At 43.1% G+C, this 20,624-nt stretch overlaps 1 protein-coding gene across 1 annotated transcript; it reads right to left on the reverse strand.

The window, feature by feature from the left end:
• Window positions 1-1,570: 1,570 nt before the first annotated feature.
• si:ch73-215d9.1 (dyslexia-associated protein KIAA0319 homolog) lies at window positions 1,571-19,323 on the reverse strand (the record flags this gene model as incomplete). Its single annotated transcript, XM_034201409.1, has 15 exons — window positions 1,571-3,052; window positions 3,772-3,863; window positions 5,538-5,628; window positions 6,285-6,407; window positions 6,891-7,027; window positions 8,997-9,156; window positions 11,658-11,796; window positions 12,577-12,728; window positions 15,236-15,384; window positions 16,439-16,586; window positions 16,831-17,007; window positions 17,324-17,465; window positions 17,782-18,051; window positions 18,457-18,734; window positions 19,278-19,323. Coding segments are annotated over 15 exons (2,262 nt in total), but the record flags the coding sequence as incomplete, so codon positions are not given.
• Between the last annotated feature and the right edge of the window lie 1,301 nt (window positions 19,324-20,624).

Raw genomic sequence — 20,624 nt, forward strand, 5'->3', positions numbered from 1 at the left:
AACAGTACGGTCGTTGCCGCTGCCCGTGTTCAGCCCACCAGTGACGTCAGAACGTTGACTCCAATACAATCTTTGGAGAATTGAGGAGGAATTAAACTTCATCAGTCGGTGCCTTAATCCAACGTTTTGTTACTAAACAACACTGAACAAGCAACAAAGAACAGGATTGAACAACATTCACATTTGCACAACTCAAAAACGGATGAACATGTTGTAACTAGTAAGCTAACAAGCTAGCCACTGTCAGCCAGGTTAGCAGTTTCACCCTGCATCTAGGCTTTGTGCTAAGCTAGGCTAACTGGGTCCTGAACTGGCAACACAGTCTCACAGCATTTCGTGTTATAGTCACAACATTAATCTATTGATTCGTGGTCACCAACACGATTCTGCCATTTTTTTTCGTGTCACACAACGATTTTAAAAGCAATGTAAATAATAACCAATTAGAAGGAAAAACAGATTTTAAAAAATACAGATTTCAGTATTCTGACACAGAACGATTTTAGAAGCAATGTATTTCTATTGGTAGTATGTTTTGTGCCTGCACCAAATAATAACATATTGGAAGGAAAAACAAATGACAAATACAGATGTCAGTATTCTGAGGCTCTGAGCCATTTCTTTTCCTCACAGACGGCAAAAAAACTCCGACATTATACCATTTAAAATAAAAGGGTTAAGTTTAGGGTAAGATATTGAGATGAAAATGTTTTTATGAACCACACAGCTTCCGGTCTTCCAAGACCCGACCGGACAAAAATACGTAGTGCTTTTAAAATCGTTCTGTGTGACACGAAAAAAAGGGGAAAATCGTGTTGGTGAACACGAATCAATAGATTACATTAATTTCGTGACTATGACACGAAATGCCGTGTTTATATAAAGAAATAGGATTAGTTTAGCGTTGGAGTTTATAAACTCAGATTTAGCTTTTTGGCATTTCTTATACTTACATTCTAGGTCCCCTTAGCTAACATTAATTGTGTAGGTTCAGCTCTCTTTGGGTTCACTAATTACTAGCATAGTTAAGCTAGAGTTAGCTTAAAGTTGGCTCATAGATGATGATTGCTGGTTCTCTCATTTAGAAAACTACTCTTGGATAAACTTTCTTGCTGGCTAGCAAGAAACAACATGTCAATCGGAAAGGTGAGTTGGTGGAAGGTGGGTAATTTCTGTTTGGAAGTGCGTGGCTAGCAGTTGTCTTCCTGCTAAACTAGGCTACACATGTTCATTATGACAATACCATGAAGTACCCATTGTTTTGTGTGTTTGGTTAGCTGATGGGTTAGCAGAGGGTTTAACCTCAATACATACTGGACAATTGTGTCTATGCTTTGGATATCATTACGTTTAGTTACAGTTAGCTTTCAGGTCTGTTACCTTAGAGATGGCTTAATGTCACCTTCAAATCAGGGCTCTATAAACCAAAATTACTCTTTAATGAACCAGCTTGTTAGATATCAAGATACTAAATGTAAATCAGACAGATTTGGAGTTGTTGGAAAGTGGATCGTTTCTGTTTTGAGGTTGAGCTAGGCTAAACACATTGTGGACTTTGTAAAGGTAAGGATTGAAATGAAGTCAAGTTTATTTTTGTCATGAACAAGCGGCTTGCCAAAGCAGTAATCACTGGATAGCTGTGACGAATCCTACATTTGTTTTACTTTGAGATAAAGCCATTCATTGAATTAGCTTCCAGACCAGTTAGCATCTTGGTCCAGCTGGCTAACAGTTGGAGGACATTTGGATAGATTGGTGACTATGGTGGTGGTGGCTAACAAGACACAACGTGCAAGACTTGGAGATGTTGAGTGTGGAGCTGAAAAGATTATTCGATAGGCTTGTTGTTCATTATTATTAAATAAATCGCCAACTTTTTAGTTAATCGATGAATCAATCTAACTTCTAAAATGTAAATATATTTTCCCCTATGACAGATATTTTTGGGATTTGTGGACAAAATAAAACATTTGAGGATGTCATTATGGGCTTTAGGAAACCCTCCGTTTCATGACATCTAATACAAAATGAATAACTGATAGAGAAATTGCCAATACAAATAATTGTTAGTTGTAGCTCAAAGGTTTTCTCTTTTGTTGAAGCTCGAATAACAGTTACCCCTTAGCTTGCAGAAGTTGTGCTAAGCTATGCTAACACATCTGGTACTCTCTCTGTACAACCTCCCCTTCTGACCCTTGGGACGATTTCCCAAAATGTCTGATTCTTCTTTAAATGTCTTATTTAGAAGTCTTCTTTTCAAGACACAGGCCCTTGAGGTTGTCTTCTTGTAAAGCATCTTCCACATTTATTTTGGACAAAATGTGGAAGTTCCAAACCCGTGTTATTCTTCGTAAGGAGTCGCAGGTTTTTCCTCCAGGCATTAAGTCCTGAAATGGGACACTGGTTCATTCAACTGACCTTACAGAAAAAGGGTTTCTGGGAAATGAAGTCCTTTGAACTGTAAGAAGTTAAATCTCTGGCCCAAGCCCCCAGGAAGTGCTCCGGACTCTGAGGAAAATATTCGTTGTGTCCAAACGGCGGTACTACAACTTAAAGTAAAAAAAAATGCACTAAAAGCCGAATCCAGATTTATTTTATCTCTCCATTCATTCTACTGAGCTGAGGGGGCTTAATTACAGGGGGCGGGGCTTAGTGTCAGGAGACGGGGCTTAAGCGGAAACTCAACTGCGCTCTATGAGCTACATACAGGTACTTCTGCTCTCACAGCAAGGCATGAGAATGTAAGGCCATTTTGTCCTCATGAGCCAATGAGCAGCTCTCACAGGAAAGAACAGGCTGTATCCAGTTCTTATTAAACATCCGTGGTCTCTGCCTGCCAAGAGTGCAAACATCACAGACGAGTCCCGTTTCGTCACCAGGAGGTCAGCTGTCCGTCACCCGAAGGCGTTTCCGTTGCGCGCGGCGCTGGCGCTGGTCCGGTTCCTGCTGCGGACGGGTCGCTCTCGGCTGAAGATGGTGTCCTGGTCGCTGTCCAGCTCCGACTCGGACATCATCAGGCTGGAGTTGTGCTCCGTGCTGCGGTGTTTGATACCTGCAGAGAGGGGAGATCTTTCATCATTAACCTCTTAAGCCCTGGACCCTAACCCTCAGGCTCGAAAATGACATGCCCAGAATGAATGAGTATATCTTCACAACTAAAAGGGGTATATGAATAATCTTTTTTATCAAAGTGATGATACACCTGTGAGTTGGCTGTAGAAGTGTCAGAATCGTAATAGATGTTGCTGTGTCAGAGTGAATTCAGTTAGAGTTAACTCTAACCTGGGGGCGATAGGGCTGAAGAGGTTAACCCTGGCACTCTACTAAGGACAATTTGATTCAGTTTATAGTGTTGTATTCAGTGGTGTAAAGTAACTAAGTAGATTTACTCAATGAGTATTTCCATATTATGCTACTGTGTACTGCTACTCCTCTACAGTTCAGAGGTACAGGTGTACTTTTCCTCCACTACATGTATTTAATACCTTTAGTTACTTCACAGATCTGGATGAATGATGTGAAATCTAATCAAGTGTTGAATCAGACTTTAGTTCCACCTGGAGTAAATCCACCAGCTACCCTGCAGTATACAAAGTCATTCAGACTAGCTGCACCTTCACCAGCTTTGAGAACACTTTCATGATCAATCATTATAAAACATATCATATATATTATTCTGAAATGGACCAATCTGCACAATCACTACTTTTACTTTTGACCGCTACAGTAACCTCCCAGCATGCATCAGGTTCTCACTCTGAAGGGACTCACTGAATTTGGGTCTGAGCTCCAGCCTCTCCTGCTCGTCCATGTTGTCCAGGATGGTGTATTTGGTTTTCCTCCTCGGCCCCTTCTGTCTCCTCCTGATCAGAAAACACAGAAGCTTCATCTCAACTCTCTTCACTTGCACCACCAGTTAAAGGTCTCCTGTCATGCTATTTGTAGGCATATATTATAGGTCTCAGATTGTTCTCTCTCAGGTTTACCACAAGGTGAGTTCCTTTTTATTTCCTGCTTCTTTACACATACTCTCTCCAGTACAGGTTAGCTCTGAGTGTTAGCATGCTAATGTAAACACAGACCATATTACTTCAAGAACAGTCAGGCATTGTTTCTGACAGCAACGTCACTTCATCCTCAGAGGATAAAGAAGTTCTGCTAACAGTCTCTCTATATATTCAACTGGTCCTACATCCCATCATTAAACCATTAAACCCTCCAGTCCTTAACCATTTACAAATCCACCTTTTACTTCCTTTGCCCTCCTGAAATATAAATCCTTAACATATGTCTCTGTTAAACACATACAAGACTAACAATACTATTTAACAGAGTAAAAGTAATCAGCGTATAAGACTATATGTTTTAAATGATAATTTCACACGACACCTGTCAGCAACCAGGGTTGGGTTGTAACGGAATACATGTTACGTTACGTAATCAGAATACACAAATCAAGTAACTGTATTCAGCTCGCGTTACATTTGAAAAACGAGTAATCTGATTACAGTTACTTTCGTAAACCTGAAGTGAATACATTGTGGATTACTTATTGGAATTATTGGTGGAAAGATTTCCTCACAACATTTAATATTCATTACTAAAGGAACAGCCGAATCATCACAGCGCACAAAACCTATTACCGCCGCAGATGGACCAAAAAACGGAGGGTTTGAACAAAATGTGCGTGTCCGCTCAGTGAAACGATAACAACGAAACATGGAGGTGTGTTTGTTTGTAGAGGTGTGTGTGGTTAAAACACATCAGCCACCGCTCTTTAGCCTTTCTAATGATTCTGAAGGTAAACACAGGGAAGGCGGTGCGTGAAAGGCACGGCGCGCTCCTCTTCTCAGAGGCGGAGTTAACCCTCCCGCTGCCTCCTGGCGCTGCAGAGATTTCATGAAGTGAAGGAGGTGTTCCTTCTATAAAACAGCTGTGGGCAGCAGATACTGTGAGTGTCACAGACATGAATTCATAGATCAAGGCAGAGTGGTGCACACACTCTCCTGTTTTGTCAATCCGGTGCTTGAACAAATATAGCTCTACACCCCTGGCCGAAATGTCCTTAAAATGAAGTCCGAGTTCGACATTTTAATTCATGTCCTGCCAACACTGGCAGGACAGAAAGCGACACGCCCGTTCTAAGCTGTGTCCCTCACTCCTCACATCCAAAGCTGCATCCCCAAAAAGTTTATTATGTTGTTGCATCGTTTCAGAGGTTATGTTTCAGTTGTGCTTTTGATAAGCCATTAAAACAGTAAAAACACGTTCAGTTTCCTTTTGCTTTTTGTGTCTCCTGTTCACCAAAACATACCATCTGTGATGGAAAAAGAAAGTAATCCAAAAGTAATCTAAAAGTAATCTGATTACGTGATTTACATTTTTAAGACACGTAACTGTAACTGTATTCGGATTACTTTCAGAGCCATGTATTCAGTAATCAGTAACTGATTACATTTACAAAGTAACCCTCCCAACCCTGTCAGCAACACAGGGTAGCAGGTGTGTGTGATCAGAGTGTGTGTGTGTGTGTTCACCTCCTGCAACAGCAGATGAAAGTCCAGCTGACGGAGACGATGAAGACCATGAGCAGGAAGCTGGTCAGGATGACGTACAGCACCCTCCACTCTGCCAGGAGGAGAGGCAACATTACATCACCGGGGGAAATGGCTTTGGACGGTTTAGGAGGGTTGGGGGGGTTAGTGAGGATGCTGAATCCATTTCTGACATTTGTAGGATCAACAATGTCAGTTTTAACCAGAGTGGCCATATCTGTTCTCTGTGGACTGATTCTGATACATTTTGGGTCGATTTGGAAGATGGAGGGGACTCTCTGGATTGAACAGATTGCTTATTTAATTGAAAATAAAGTGTCCACAGTAGAGGTAATCATGTTCATCTTGTGCTCTCTATATCCAATGGTCCAACTCTACTCATGGTAGTCAGAATCAGTCCAGAGAGAACAGATATGATCACTTTCTGGTTGAAACTGACCTTTCTGATCCTGAAAATGTCAGAAATGGATTCAGCATCCTCAATAACCCTGACAAACACTCCAAATCGGCCAATGCATTTCTGAACTATTGTAGGCTACAACGCTAATTAACGCAATTTATACCAATCGTGCTAATGTCCCAACATTTGCAGGTTAGCATCCAGCTGTTTCTATGAGCTGGAGACCCTATTATACATTTCTATCATAAAACGTAGGGGTATTCAACATGTCCGGGTTCACAGCAGGACTCTGTGAGCTGATAAACAGAAGAATTAGAGCGTGTATTTACCACAGTTGCTCTCTCCGTCGCCCAGGTATCGACGAACCAGGTTCTGGGTCCAGAACGGGTCGCAGGCACAGTCCTTAGAGATGGGATCACACTGACCGTGGCCCGAGCAGCGGAGCAGGCACACTGACCGGCAGAAAGAGAGAGGGCAGGAAGCTGTGATTCATGCTTTGTGTGCTGTTCCCTCTCAGTGTGTTGAAATCCCTGTGCTCCCCCCAGAGGGAGTTTCTTATAAATCACAAAGTGGTGTTAATACGTGGAGATTATCCTGCTGAACTACACGTGTAAGTATCATAAACGTTTGTTTGACACAGAGATTATTTTCTGACATAATCCAAAATCACATGGAGGAATCCCATTGGACCAGGGGGTTGCTGCCTTCAGGGTCCACAGAAACACTGTTTCAAGTTTCAAGGCTTTATTGTCATTAGCACATTAGCTACAGTGTAGATATGGCAATGAAAAAAAGTCCCAGGCTCCTCTAACAGAGCATCATATATAGGACATAAAACAAATACAACAGATAAGTATGTATGGTGAATACTCAACAGATGAGTGATGTTTGTGAGTAAATTAAGTGTTGAACAGGATGATCTCTTGCTGACTCACAGACGGTGTCGACTCTCAGAGCTCTGAACAGCAGGTAGTCGCTCTTCTCCCGCAGCAGCTGGTTCCTCAGCAGAAACACCAGCCTGGAGCCAGACACCGGCCCCTGGGGGCCCCGAACCGAGAGCCGCAACACCGTGCTGCACGGGGGGGAAACCAATACATCAAGCACTGTACTTCTGAGGTACTTGTGTAACGTCTATTGTTGCTAAAACCCAGATTAAAGGGTCGTGTTTTTGTGCTCTAATGTTAAATGTTTGTTGTTTGTTTTTCATGTATTGTGTCTTGATATGTGTCGGTTGATGTTACACATGGAGCTGCTGTGATGCAAGGAGCATTTCAGACTTGATCTGACCATTAAAGTATTATCGTATCGTACTCAGAGGAGTAAAGTAACTAAGTACATTTACTCAAGCACTGTACTTTTGAGGTACTGTGTAATATCTATTATTATTTGAGTATTAAATAAACTGGTGGTTCAGTAAACTGGTGGTTCAGTAAACTGGTGGTTCAGTAAACTGGTGGTTCAGTAGACTGGTGGTTCAGTAAAGTGGTGGTTCAGTAGACTGGTGGTTCAGTAAACTGGTGGTTCAGTAAAGTAGTGGTTCAGTAGACTGGTGGTTCAGTAAAGTGGTGGTTCAGTAGACTGGTGGTTCAGTAAACTGGTGGTTCAGTAGACTGGTGGTTCAGTAGACTGATGGTTCAGTAAACTGGTGGTTCAGTAGACTGGTGGTTCAGTAAAGTGGTGGTTCAGTAGACTGGTGGTTCAGTAAAGTGGTGGTTCAGTAGACTGATGGTTCAGTAAACTGGTGGTTCAGTAGACTGGTGGTTCAGTAAACTGGTGGTTCAGTAAACTGGTGGTTCAGTAAACTGGTGGTTCAATAAAGTGGTGGTTCAGTAGACTGGTGGTTCAGTAGACTGGTGGTTCAGTAGACTGGTGGTTCAGTAAACTGGTGGTTCAGTAAACTGGTGGTTCAATAAAGTGGTGGTTCAGTAGACTGATGGTTCAGTAGACTGGTGGTTCAGTAGACTGGTGGTTCAGTAAACTGGTGGTTCAGTAAACTGGTGGTTCAGTAGACTGGTGGTTCAGTAAACTGGTGGTTCAGTAGACTGGTGGTTCAGTAGACTGGTGGTTCAGTAGAGTGGTGGTTCAGTAGACTGGTGGTTCAGTAAACTGGTGGTTCAGTAAACTGGTGGTTCAGTAAAGTGGTGGTTCAGTAAAGTGGTGGTTCAGTAGACTGGTGGTTCAGTAGACTGGTGGTTCAGTAGACTGGTGGTTCAGTAGACTGGTGGTTCAGTAGACTGGTGGTTCAGTAGACTGGTGGTTCAGTAGACTGGTGGTTCAGTAGACTGGTGGTTCAGTAGACTGGTGGTTCAGTAGACTGGTGGTTCAGTAGACTGGTGGTTCAGTAGACTGGTGGTTCAGTAAAGTGGTGGTTCAGTAGACTGGTGGTTCAGTAAACTGGTGGTTCAGTAGAGTGGTGGTTCAGTAAAGTGGTGGTTCAATAAAGTGGTGGTTCAGTAGACTGGTGGTTCAGTAGACTGGTGGTTCAGTAAAGTGGTGGTTCAGTAAAGCGGTGGTTCAGTAGACTGGTGGTTCAGTAAAGTGGTGGTTCAGTAGACCGGTGGTTCAGTAGACCGGTGGTTCAGTAAAGTGGTGGTTCAATAAAGTGGTGGTTCAGTAGACTGGTGGTTCAGTAGACTGGTGGTTCAGTAAAGTGGTGGTTCAGTAAAGCGGTGGTTCAGTAGACTGGTGGTTCAGTAAAGTGGTGGTTCAGTAGACCGGTGGTTCAGTAGACCGGTGGTTCAGTAAACCGGTGGTTCAGTAGACTGGTGGTTCAGTAGACTGGTGGTTCAGTAGACTGGTGGTTCAGTAGACTGGTGGTTCAGTAAACTGGTGGTTCAGTAGACTGGTGGTTCAGTAGACTGGTGGTTCAGTAAACTGGTGGTTCAGTAAACTGGTGGTTCAGTAAACTGGTGGTTCAGTAGACTGGTGGTTCAGTAGACTGGTGGTTCAGTAAACTGGTGGTTCAGTAAACTGGTGGTTCAGTAGACTGGCGGTTCAGTAAACTGGCGGTTCAGTAAACTGGCGGTTCAGTAGACTAGTACCTGAGGTGCGAGTGTCCCAGCAGTGCTCGGACCTGGATGTCGCTGTCCAGGACGTGGATCAGCGCGGCAAGCTGTCGGACCAGCTTGTCCCTCTGAGCCACGCTCACCTGAGAAACCGCTACCTGCATCTCCAGCTCCACCTCCTCCCCTCCGCCCGGCTCTACGGAGACACAGCGGGGACAAACTTCAGTGCTACAGCAACCCTGGTCTCCTCAACAGGAAGTAACTGTTTCCACAATAACTTTTTACCGGCGCACATACATGTAAATATATCCAATATGTACAGTGGGGCAAAAAAGTATTTAGTCAGTTACCAATTGTGCAAGTTCTCCCACTTAAAAAGATGAGGCCTGTAATTTTCATCCTAGGTATACTTCAACTATGAGAGACAAAATGAGAAAGAAAAAAAATCCAGAAAATCACATTGTCTGATTTTTAAAGAATTTATTTGCAAATTATGGTGGAAAATAAGTATTTGGTCAATAACAAAAGTTGATCTCAATACTTTGTTATATACCCTTTGTTGGCAATGACAGAGGTCAAACGTTTTCTGTAAGTCTTCACAAGGTTTTCACACACTGTTGCTGGTATTTTGGCCCATTCCTCCATGCAGATCTCCTCTAGAGCAGTGATGTTTTGGGGCTGTCGCTGGGCAACACGGACTTTCAACTCCCACCAAAGATTTTCTATGGGGTTGATATCTGGAGACTGGCTAGGCCACTCCAGGACCTTGAAATGCTTCTTACGAAGCCACTCCTTCGTTGCCCGGGTGGTGTGTTTGGGATCATTGTCATGCTGAAAGACCCAGCCACGTTTCATCTTCAATGCCCTTGCTGATGGAAGGAGGTTGTCACTCAAAATCTCACGATACATGGCCCCATTCATTCTTTCCTTTACACGGATCAGTCGTCCTGGTCCCTTTGCAGAAAAACAGCCCCAAAGCATGATGTCCCCCCCCCCCCCATGTTTCACAGTAGCTATGGTGTTCTTTGGATGCAACTCAGCATTCTTTCTCCTCCAAACACGTCTAGTTGAGTTTTTACCAAAAAGTTCTATTTTGGTTTCATCTGACCATATGACATTCTCCCAATCCTCTTCTGGATCATCTAAATGCTCTCTAGCAAACTTCAGACGGGCCTGGACATGTACTGGCTTAAGCAGGGGGACACGTCTGGCACTGCAGGATTTGAGTCCCTGGCGGCGTAGTGTGTTACTGATGGTAGCCTTTGTTACTTTGGTCCCAGCTCTCTGCAGGTCATTGACTAGGTCCCCCCGTGTGGTTCTGGGAATTTTGCTCACCGTTCTTGTGATCATTTTGACCCCACGGGTGAGATCTTGCGTGGAGCCCCAGATCGAGGGAGATTATCAGTGGTCTTGTATGTCTTCCATTTTCTAATAGTTGCTCCCACAGTTGATTTCTTCACACCAAGCTGCTTACCTATTGCAGATTCAGTCTTCCCAGCCTGGTGCAGGTCTACCATTTTGTTTCTGGTGTCCTTTGACAGCTCTTTGGTCTTGGCCATAGTGGAGCTTGGAGTGTGACTGTTTGAGGTTGTGGACAGGTGTCTTTTATACTGATAACGAGTTCAAACAGGTGCCATTAATACAGTTAACAAGTGGAGGACAGAGGAGGCTCTTAAAGAAGAAGTTACAGGTCTGTGAGAGACAGAAATCTTGTTTGTTTGTAGGTGACCAAATACTTATTTTACCGAGGAATTTACCAATTCATTCATTAAAAATCCTACAATGTGATTTCCTGGATTCTTTCCCCCCATTCTGTCTCTCATAGTTGAAGTGTACCTAGGATGACAATTACAGGCCTCATCTTTTTAAGTGGGAGAACTTGCACAATTGGTGGCTGACTAAATACTTTTTTGCCCCACTGTACATGACCCAAATATGTATATCTGTTAATTTTAATTCATTTCTTATTTTAAAGTGACTTAACTCTATATCATTTAATTTGTTATTGTATTAATTTTTAATCTGTGTGAATCTGGGCTGTCCCGTTTTTCATTCTTACCCTGTTGCTGTTAAGCTACTGCATTGGGATTAATAAAGGTCCATCTTATCTTATCTTAACTGACTTCACGTGTGTTCTGGTCTTTAGTACACCATTGACCTCTGAATTGTGGTAGAGTCAAAGTACCATCAAATGTAAAATACTCTAGTACAGTACAAGTACCTCAACATTGTACCTAAGTACAGTACTTCAATCAATCAATGTTTGTTTATACAGCCCAATATCACTAATGTTACTTTTGTCTCAGTGGACTTCACAGTTTGTACAGAATATAAATACGACCCCCTGTGTCCTTAGACCCTCACATCGGACAAGGAAACACTTCCAAAGAAACCCCACAGTTAATGGGGAGAAATGGAAGAAACCTCTGAGGGCAACAGAGGAGGATCCCTCTCCCAGGACGGACTGCAATAGATGCCGTGTGTAAATTGAAAAGATAATACATTTACAACATAGGTAGACCGAATGTTTGGAAATGCATGGGTCTATAATAATAAGATGACTCCAGGAGGATGTCAGTGATCCTGTGGGAGCCATCAGAGAAGAAGTGAGGTGAGAGTCAGCAGGACCACAGAGACAGGCACATTACTTGAGCCAATGCTCTCCGTTACTTCACCCCACTGATAACCAGGACCCACCTGGGCGGACCTCCACGGTGGCGGTGGCGCTGCCGGAGCGGCCCTGAGCGTCGCTGACTCTCAGCTGGAACAGGTAGGTTCCCTCCACCAGGTTGGCCAGGTACAGGGAGGCCTGCGTCTCCGAGCCGTACAGAACATCCTGCATTCACACAGGGAGCTCGCTTATTGGTCCTAAATACAAATCAATCCTGACATCATTGATGCAATCCAATGTAAATAAAATGTAAAAAGAGATTTCAGTTCAGGATCTCAATGCAAAATCTAACATTGTGTCTTTTTTAGTGCATGTCAATGGTCTGCAAAGGCTAAAATGCCTGTGTTCCCTTCAGAGGGAGTTTCTCCTCCCCACCTTCTGCCTGAAACGCCTACATTGGAATCCTTTGTTTACTTCCGGAACATGGAGACATCACTATGTAACACTCGCTCCTATTGGCTAACGCTCAAACACATTGTACGTGATAGGCTAAGGGGCGGGACATCTCTAAGTGGTTGACCAATCCCAACAGAGTCGGACAGCTAACCAATCAGAGCAGACTGGGCTCTGGTTTCAGACAGAGGGTGAAAAGTATAGAAATGTATGAAAAGACTTTCTATAGTATGTTGTTAAAGACATCTGTAGAGTACGTCACATAGAAGTAATAGTATGTTAAAAAACTTAAAATTTGATTTAAAAAGGTCTTTTAAAGTAAAAAGATATATAGAAAAAATATATGTTTCTTGTAAAATTGTGATTCAAAAGTAATGAATAAAATATAGAAAAAATGTCAAAGAAGTAAAGTATGTTATTAAAAAATACAGTATAAATTGCTACAAAAAGAAAACATGAAATACGATAAAAATGTTATTAAAAAGTTTCCTGTTCCCCTGTTTATTAAAAAACAGTACAGTTAGTTTTTGTTAATCTGATGTATCCACTGACCCCGGCTGCAGGGCTCTGGCTGTCTCTGACCCACAGGAAGTGCACCTCGCTGGGGTCCGCGTCGCTCACTGAGCCCCGCAGAACCAGAGAGTTGTTGGGCAGCGTCAGAGAGTGGCTGCCGCTGGCGTGCACCACCGGAAGAGAAGTCCTGGCTGCAGCAGGGAAACATCACAGGAACAGCTTGGAGCATTCATCACAGGGGGACGTGTGAACGTTTTAAACACACTATAGAACGTAAAAAACTATGCTTTTACTTTACTTTAACTTTTTAATGATATGTTTATATATTCCTTTATTGTCCTTGCATTCGGTACAGTGAAATTAAAGAGTCCTCTCCTGCTGATGTTCAGGTGTATATCAGTATGTAGTGTCTCTACTTTAAAGAGTCCTCTCCTGCTGATGTTCAGGTGTATATCAGTATGTAGTGTCTCTACTTTAAAGAGTCCTCTCCTGCTGATGTTCAGCTGTATATCAGTATGTAGTGTCTCTACTTTAAAGAGTCCTCTCCTGCTGATGTTCAGGTGTATATCAGTATGTAGTGTCTCTACTTTAAAGAGTCCTCTCCTGCTGATGTTCAGGTGTATATCAGTATGTAGTGTCTCTACTTTAAAGAGTCCTCTCCTGCTGATGTTCAGGTGTATATCAGTATGTAGTGTCTCTACTTTAAAGAGTCCTCTCCTGCTGATGTTCAGGTGTATATCAGTATGTAGTGTCTCTATTTTAAAGAGTCCTCTCCTGCTGATGTTCAGGTGTATATCAGTATGTAGTGTCTCTACTTTAAAGAGTCCTCTCCTGCTGATGTTCAGGTGTATATCAGTATGTAGTGTCTCTACTTTAAAGAGTCCTCTCCTGCTGATGTTCAGGTGTATATCAGTATGTAGTGTCGCTACTTTAAAGAGTCCTCTCCTGCTGATGTTCAGGTGTATATCAGTATGTAGTGTCTCTACTTTAAAGAGTCCTCTCCTGCTGATGTTCAGGTGTATCAGTATGCAGTGTCTCTACTTTAAAGAGTCCTCTCCTGCTGATGTTCAGGTGTATATCAGTATGTAGTGTCTCTACTTTAAAGAGTCCTCTCCTGCTGATGTTCAGGTGTATATCAGTATGTAGTGTCTCTACTTTAAAGAGTCCTCTCCTGCTGATGTTCAGGTGTATATCAGTATGTAGTGTCTCTATTTTAAAGAGTCCTCTCCTGCTGATGTTCAGGTGTATATCAGTATGTAGTGTCCTCTATTTTAAAGAGTCCTCTCCTGCTGATGTTCAGGTGTATATCAGTATGTAGTGTCTCTACTTTAAAGAGTCCTCTCCTGCTGATGTTCAGGTGTATATCAGTATGTAGTGTCTCTACTTTAAAGAGTCCTCTCCTGCTGATGTTCAGGTGTATATCAGTATGTAGTGTCGCTACTTTAAAGAGTCCTCTCCTGCTGATGTTCAGGTGTATATCAGTATGTAGTGTCTCTACTTTAAAGAGTCCTCTCCTGCTGATGTTCAGGTGTATATCAGTATGTAGTGTCGCTACTTAAAGAGTCCTCTCCTGCTGATGTTCAGGTGTATATCAGTATGTAGTGTCTCTACTTTAAAGAGTCCTCTCCTGCTGATGTTCAGGTGTATCAGTATGCAGTGTCTCTACTTTAAAGAGTCCTCTCCTGCTGATGTTCAGGTGTATTCAGTATGTAGTGTCTCTATTTTAAAGAGTCCTCTCCCTGCTGATGTTCAGGTGTATATCAGTATGTAGTGTCTCTATTTTAAAGAGTCCTCTCCTGCTGATGTTCAGGTGTATATCAGTATGTAGTGTCTCTACTTTAAAGAGTCCTCTCCTGCTGATGTTCAGGTGTATATCAGTATGTAGTATATCTACTTTAAAGAGTCCTCTCCTGCTGATGTTCAGGTGTATATCAGTATGTAGTGTCGCTACTTTAAAGAGTCCTCTCCTGCTGATGTTCAGGTGTATATCAGTATGTAGTGTCTCTACTTTAAAGAGTCCTCTCCTGCTGATATTCAGGTGTATATCAGTATGTAGTGTCTCTACTTTAAAGAGTCCTCTCCTGCTGATGTTCAGGTTATATCAGTATATAGTGTCTCTACTTTAAAGAGTCCTCTCCTGCTGATGTTCAGGTTATATCAGTATGTAGTGTCTCTACTTTAAAGAGTCCTCTCCTGCTGATGTTCAGGTTATATCAGTATGTAGTGTCTCTACTTTAAAGAGTCCTCTCCTGCTGATGTTCAGGTGTATATCAGTATGTAGTGTCTCTACTTTAAAGAGTCCTCTCCTGCTGATGTTCAGGTGTATATCAGTATGTAGTGTCTCTACTTTAAAGAGTCCTCTCCTGCTGATGTTCAGGTGTATATCAGTATGCAGTGTCTCTACTTTAAAGAGTCCTCTTTAAAGCGTGTGGGAGAGAAAGTCCCTCTGAAGGGAACACAGGGATTTTAGCCTTTGCAGACCCTTTACATGCACTAAAACCTATAGAACACACTACAGGGAAGCAGAATAGGGCATCTTTGAAACGTTTACCAAACTACAAGACTAAAATGTTTTTTAACATATCTGTTGTTGATGAAAAACAAAAGACTGATGATTTTTGCTTTTTGGTATCAACTCTGATAAATGATAATGAAACAATATATCATATATTTATTTTAAGAAAGTGACCCCTCTCACCTCCCTGGACTCTGAGGGTGAGTGAAGCGCTGTCCGTCACCCCCTGCTGGTCGGACACCGTCAGGGTGAAGTTGTAGCGTCCTGCCCGAAGTCCCGTCACCGTGGCTACGGCCTGGTCTGCACCCTCGACCTTTGACCCTGGGGGGCCGCTGGAAAAACATGATGGAGAAAACACAGCCGAGTGAAAACCTGACAAAAGTCATTAATCTTACTTTAACTCTAAGTACTTTCTGCAGCTGCTGACGCTGTGTGCAGTTTACAGCAGAATCTGATCACTATGGGTTCATACCGCTGTAGTAAACCAGATACATTCTAAGCTAAAGGAGGCTAGTGTTGGGCTATAAAGGAACTACAGCACGGTCACATGACTTCACGTCACCACCGCTAAGCTAAAGGAGGCTAATGTTGGGCTATAAAGGAACTACAGCACGGTCACATGACTTCACGTCACCACCGCTAAGCTAAAGGAGGCTAATGTTGGGCTATAAAGGAACTACAGCACGGTCACATGACTTCACATCAGCACCGCTAAGCTAAAGGCGGCTAGTGTTGGGCTATAAAGGAACTACAGCACGGTCACATGACCTCACGTCAGCACCGCTAAGCTAAAGGTGGCTAATGTTGGGCTATAAAGGAACTACAGCACGGTCACATGACTTCACGTCAGCACCGCTAAGCTAAAGGTGGCTAATGTTGGGCTATAAAGGAACTACAGCATGGACACATGACTTCACGTCACCACCGCTAAGCTAAAGGTGGCTAATGTTGGGCTATAAAGGAACTACAGCACGGTCACATGACTTCACGTCACCACCGCTAAGCTAAAGGTGGCTAATGTTGGGCTATAAAGGAACTACAGCACGGTCACATGACTTCACGTCAGCACCGCTAAGCTAAAGGTGGCTAATGTTGGGCTATAAAGGAACTACAGCATGGACACATGACTTCACGTCAGCACCGCTAAGCTAAAGGTGGCTAATGTTGGGCTATAAAGGAACTACAGCATGGTCACATGACTTCACGTCACCATCGCTAAGCTAAAGGTGGCTAATGTTGGGCTATAGAGGAACTACAGCACGGTCACATGACTTCACCTCACCACCGCTAAGCTAAAGGTGGCTAACGTTGGGCTTGATGATGTTTAGTAGTGGGCCATAGTTGAATACAATCTAAAATAATAACAAATGCAGTTCATGGTCCTACCTCACAATGTGCCAGTGGTAGCTGACGATCCCGCGGTCGTCGGTGCTGCCGCTGCCGTTGAGCAACAAGCTGCTCACAGGGAGGACCAGCTTCCTGTCAGGACCCACGACGGCCAGCGGGCCACGGTTTGACCCGCCGACCTCTGACCCTGAACAAAGGGAGGGGGAGGAAAGCTCTAAATAATAATGATAATCATCATAATAATGAAAAAGTATTAAAATACATAAATAATAATTGTGTAAAAAATTCATATAAACAAACCAAATTATAAAAGTAAAATAACAATGAAAATAATTATTATTAAAAAGATATATTAAATAAATAAAAGTATTATAAATAATAATATTAAGTTAATTAATTGAAGTGTCTCCCTGCTGTATATATAAATGTACCAGACTCAGTGGTTGCAGTGGTTGTAGCACTGGGGGTGGTCACTGTTGGAGGGATGGTGCCGGGCGTCGATGTGGTGCTGGGGGTCGATGTGGTGCTGGGGTCAGGGGTCACAGGTCTTTTCGTGGATTTGATGGCGGTGGGTGGAGGTCTGGCTGACTGCAGCACCTTCAGCATGTCTGTGGAGCATCAAGAAAACACAACTAATATCATCCTTACATTTTTTTTTATTTAATTCTGAATCTGAACAGTTCTGGTGGTTCAATGTTTGTTGTTCATGTATTGTGTCTTGATATCTGTCCGTTGATGTTACACATGGAGCTGCTGTGATGCAAGTAACATTTCAGACTTGATCTGACCGTTAAAGTATTATCGTATCGTATCGTTCATGTGTTTTATTTTTTTAAAGAACTCTTGGTGAGAGCCAAAATAATAACAAACAAAATATCATAAATGCACAGACGGTGGTAAAACAGAGCATCCCTGTAAGTATACCTGGCTGTGTGCTGACCGGCCAATGAGGCGCGGCGGTGGTGGTGGGAGTCCTTATATGGTCGTGCTGAGTGGAGACAGCTGTGGGTTCCTGCAGCAGTAACAGCGGCAGGGACGTTGAACCAGTGCTGCTTTGTGTTTCAGTCTGTAAAAAAGAAGGATATAAGCAGCCTGACCATTCGAGGTATTTCTCTGCAACCCTTTTTTCACGCTAGCTGTTTCCCTTTGCTACCAGTCTTTATGCTAAGCTCTCGTCCACCTGAACGTGTCACTAGGGATACACAGATTTGAATATTTACCTTGTTGTGATGCATACATTTTGTGTCACCTAAATGTTGTGTTGGTTATTTTTCAGTCGGACTCAAACAACAGTGGTTTTATAGTAGCTTTGAACATCACCCGCCTTTAGCTTAGCTCTTCATTGGCTGCGCGAATGATCATTAACCTGATAACCCACTCACAGCTTTCTCTGCAGCAGGAGGGTCAGTCGGTCTCCTGGTTCTGTGCTCGTCTCCCTGGCTGATGTTCCCCTCAGAGGAGGCTTTAATCTGGTCCACACTGCTTCCCGTCAGCCCCCCCTCTGGAGCATCCCCGGCCTCTGATTGGTTGAACCTGGCTCCCCTCTCCTCCTGGCTCTCCTCTGGATACTCCAGGTCAGGGAACAGGGCGAGGTCCTTCAGGGCCTCCAGGTCCCCGCCATACGGCTCTCCTCTCACCAGAGACTGCAGCACCTGTTGGAGGTCAGAGGTCCAGTTCAGGACAGGATATGAACCAACATTTAATCTTCAGTTGAGTAGCATGAAGGGTTTCAGGCAATGAGTTTTACTGTTAAATTAAGTCGGTTCCCGGACAAAGACAGTGCGTAAAAAGTTCCAGCCATGCACGCACGCTAACAAAATAATAAGAGTTTTGAGAAAATAAAATGGGAATTTTTCATTGGTCGATTAGGAAAGTTTAGGAGTGGTTTTGTGGGTTATTGAGGATGGTGAGTCCATTTCTGAGGATCAAGAATTACAGTTTTTACCAGAAGGTTGCCATATCTGTACTCTCTGTTGTCATTTCTAACATAAAACTTTGGGGTTTTTAACATTTTCCGTGTTCCGACCAGGACTCTATAGAAACCTGCCGCTACGCACCAGGCTCTGCGGGGTCTCTCTCCGCAGGAAGGCGAGGCGTGACTCTGCGCCCGGTCTCTCTCGGGGGGCGCAGGCCTCGGCCCGCGGGCAGCGCAGGACGTAGCATCGCCCCTCGAACAGCCACGCCAGCTCGTAGCCCGTTAGCTTGCAGCACGCCGCCACGCACTGAGGCAGCGACGCCACGCCGGGGACACGCAGGATCCCGCTGCCCTCCGACGCCGGAGACACCACGGCCTCCGAGAAGGTCGCCCCCTGCCAGCAGCCAGACGCCACTGCAGCTGCAACGCAACGTTACTTTGTGAGATTCAGCATTCCTTTATTAGTCCCACAACCAGAGGGTGGGAAGTACCTCAGTACATTTACTCAGGTAATGTACTTTAGAGGTACTTGTACTTTACTTGAGTATTTCCATTTGATGCTACTTTGTACTTCTACTCCACTACAGTTCAGAGGTAAATGGTGTACTTTCACTCCACCACATGTATTTAATCCATTTATTTACTTCACAGATGTGGATGAATGATGTGAAATCTAATCAAGTGTTGAATCAGACTTTAGTTCCACCTGGAGTAAATCCACCAGCTACCCTGCAGTATACAAAGTACTTCAAACTAGCTGCACCTTTACCAGCTTTGAGAAACACTTTCATGATCAATCATTATAAAACATATCATATATATTATTCTGAAATGGACCAATCTGCACAACGACTACTTTCACTATATTTTGATGAGAATACTTTTCTACTTTCACTTAGTTTTGTACTAAATGTATTGTTATTAGTGATGATGATGAGGATGAGGATGATGAGGATGACGTACCTTCCACACAGTGAAGCAGCAGCAGAAGACGCTCTTTCCCACATGGTCAGCCTGAAACAGAAAACAATCTTGAAAGGTTATTTTTATTTGTTATGTTATGTCATTAGTTTTGTTCTTCAAACCAGTGACTTTCAACGGCTGTGCCGAGACAAGCCAGTGTGCCGTGGGAAGTTCTCCAATGTTACGTAATCGGTCCCAATAAATAATATTTATTATAAATATTATAATTATTATTAGATCTATTATTATAGCGGATAAAATAAACATTAACTACCATGACTGGTGTTTGGTGCTCAGTTTGTGTCATAGTGACCAGTTTAGTTTAGTTAGCTGTAACAGTGGCCCACGATACAGAACATTAAAGCGGTTTGGGGGATAAATACAGACAAACTTTGTTTTTATTTCATTTCTTAAAAGGTCCCATGTCATGGCCATTTCCACTGATCATAATTCCATTGTTGAGGTCTACTAGAATAGATTTACATTGTTCAATGTTCCAAACTCTCATTGGTTTCTCAAACAGCATCTCTGTATAGTATGTGTATTCACTCTCTGTCCTACACGGCTTGTTGGAGCTCCTGCCCCCCCCCCTCCCTGTGAGCCCAGTGGCCGTCTGCGAGACAGCGAGACACCATGGAACTCAGCCTGGCCACACACACACCCGCAGCCCGGCTGGGAGTTTGTGTGTGTGCCCAGGCTGAGTTCCGCGGTGACTCGCTGTCTCGCCTACAGGGTGTACTTTGAGGGTTTGTGACATCTGCAGACTGTTTACATGCATAACAAGCTACAATAACACAAGGGGACGGGTACTAACCGGAAAAGCATGACATGGAACCTTTAATGTCTGTTGGTATTTGTTTAAGTCACAAAATGTCATGCCCCGATAAACATTCCTGTTTGTCATCTTGCAATTTACTTATTTATATAAATAGTTATTACTGTAATAAACCGTATTTAATTTTGTCTTAATGTACATTTATTTAAATTCATATTCTGTTCTTGTACGTATCATATTCTATTTACCTGTTTAAAGACTTCTTGCACTACTTTTTATTTTGTATTTCTGTATTTTATTATATAAGTGACATTGCTGGAGGAGCTCAGGTCAGAAGGATTCCTTTCCATTTCTACACTGTAGCTTATGAGCATATGATGATACAACCTTTGAATGTTGAATCTTAGTTACTTTAGTGTCAATGTTTAAATCACATGTTGACTCAGGCCCAGTTACCGGACAGAGTTTGACTGCAACACTTACACTTAAATAAATAAATTGCATTGTCATAGATATATTCTTTTGGAGGGGGGTCCACAGGGGGGTCCAAGCTCAGTGTTAAGCCCCTCCTC

The sequence above is a fragment of the Gymnodraco acuticeps genome, unplaced genomic scaffold (assembly GCF_902827175.1).
Source record: "Gymnodraco acuticeps unplaced genomic scaffold, fGymAcu1.1, whole genome shotgun sequence".
In the NCBI taxonomy this organism is placed as follows: domain Eukaryota; kingdom Metazoa; phylum Chordata; class Actinopteri; order Perciformes; family Bathydraconidae; genus Gymnodraco; species Gymnodraco acuticeps.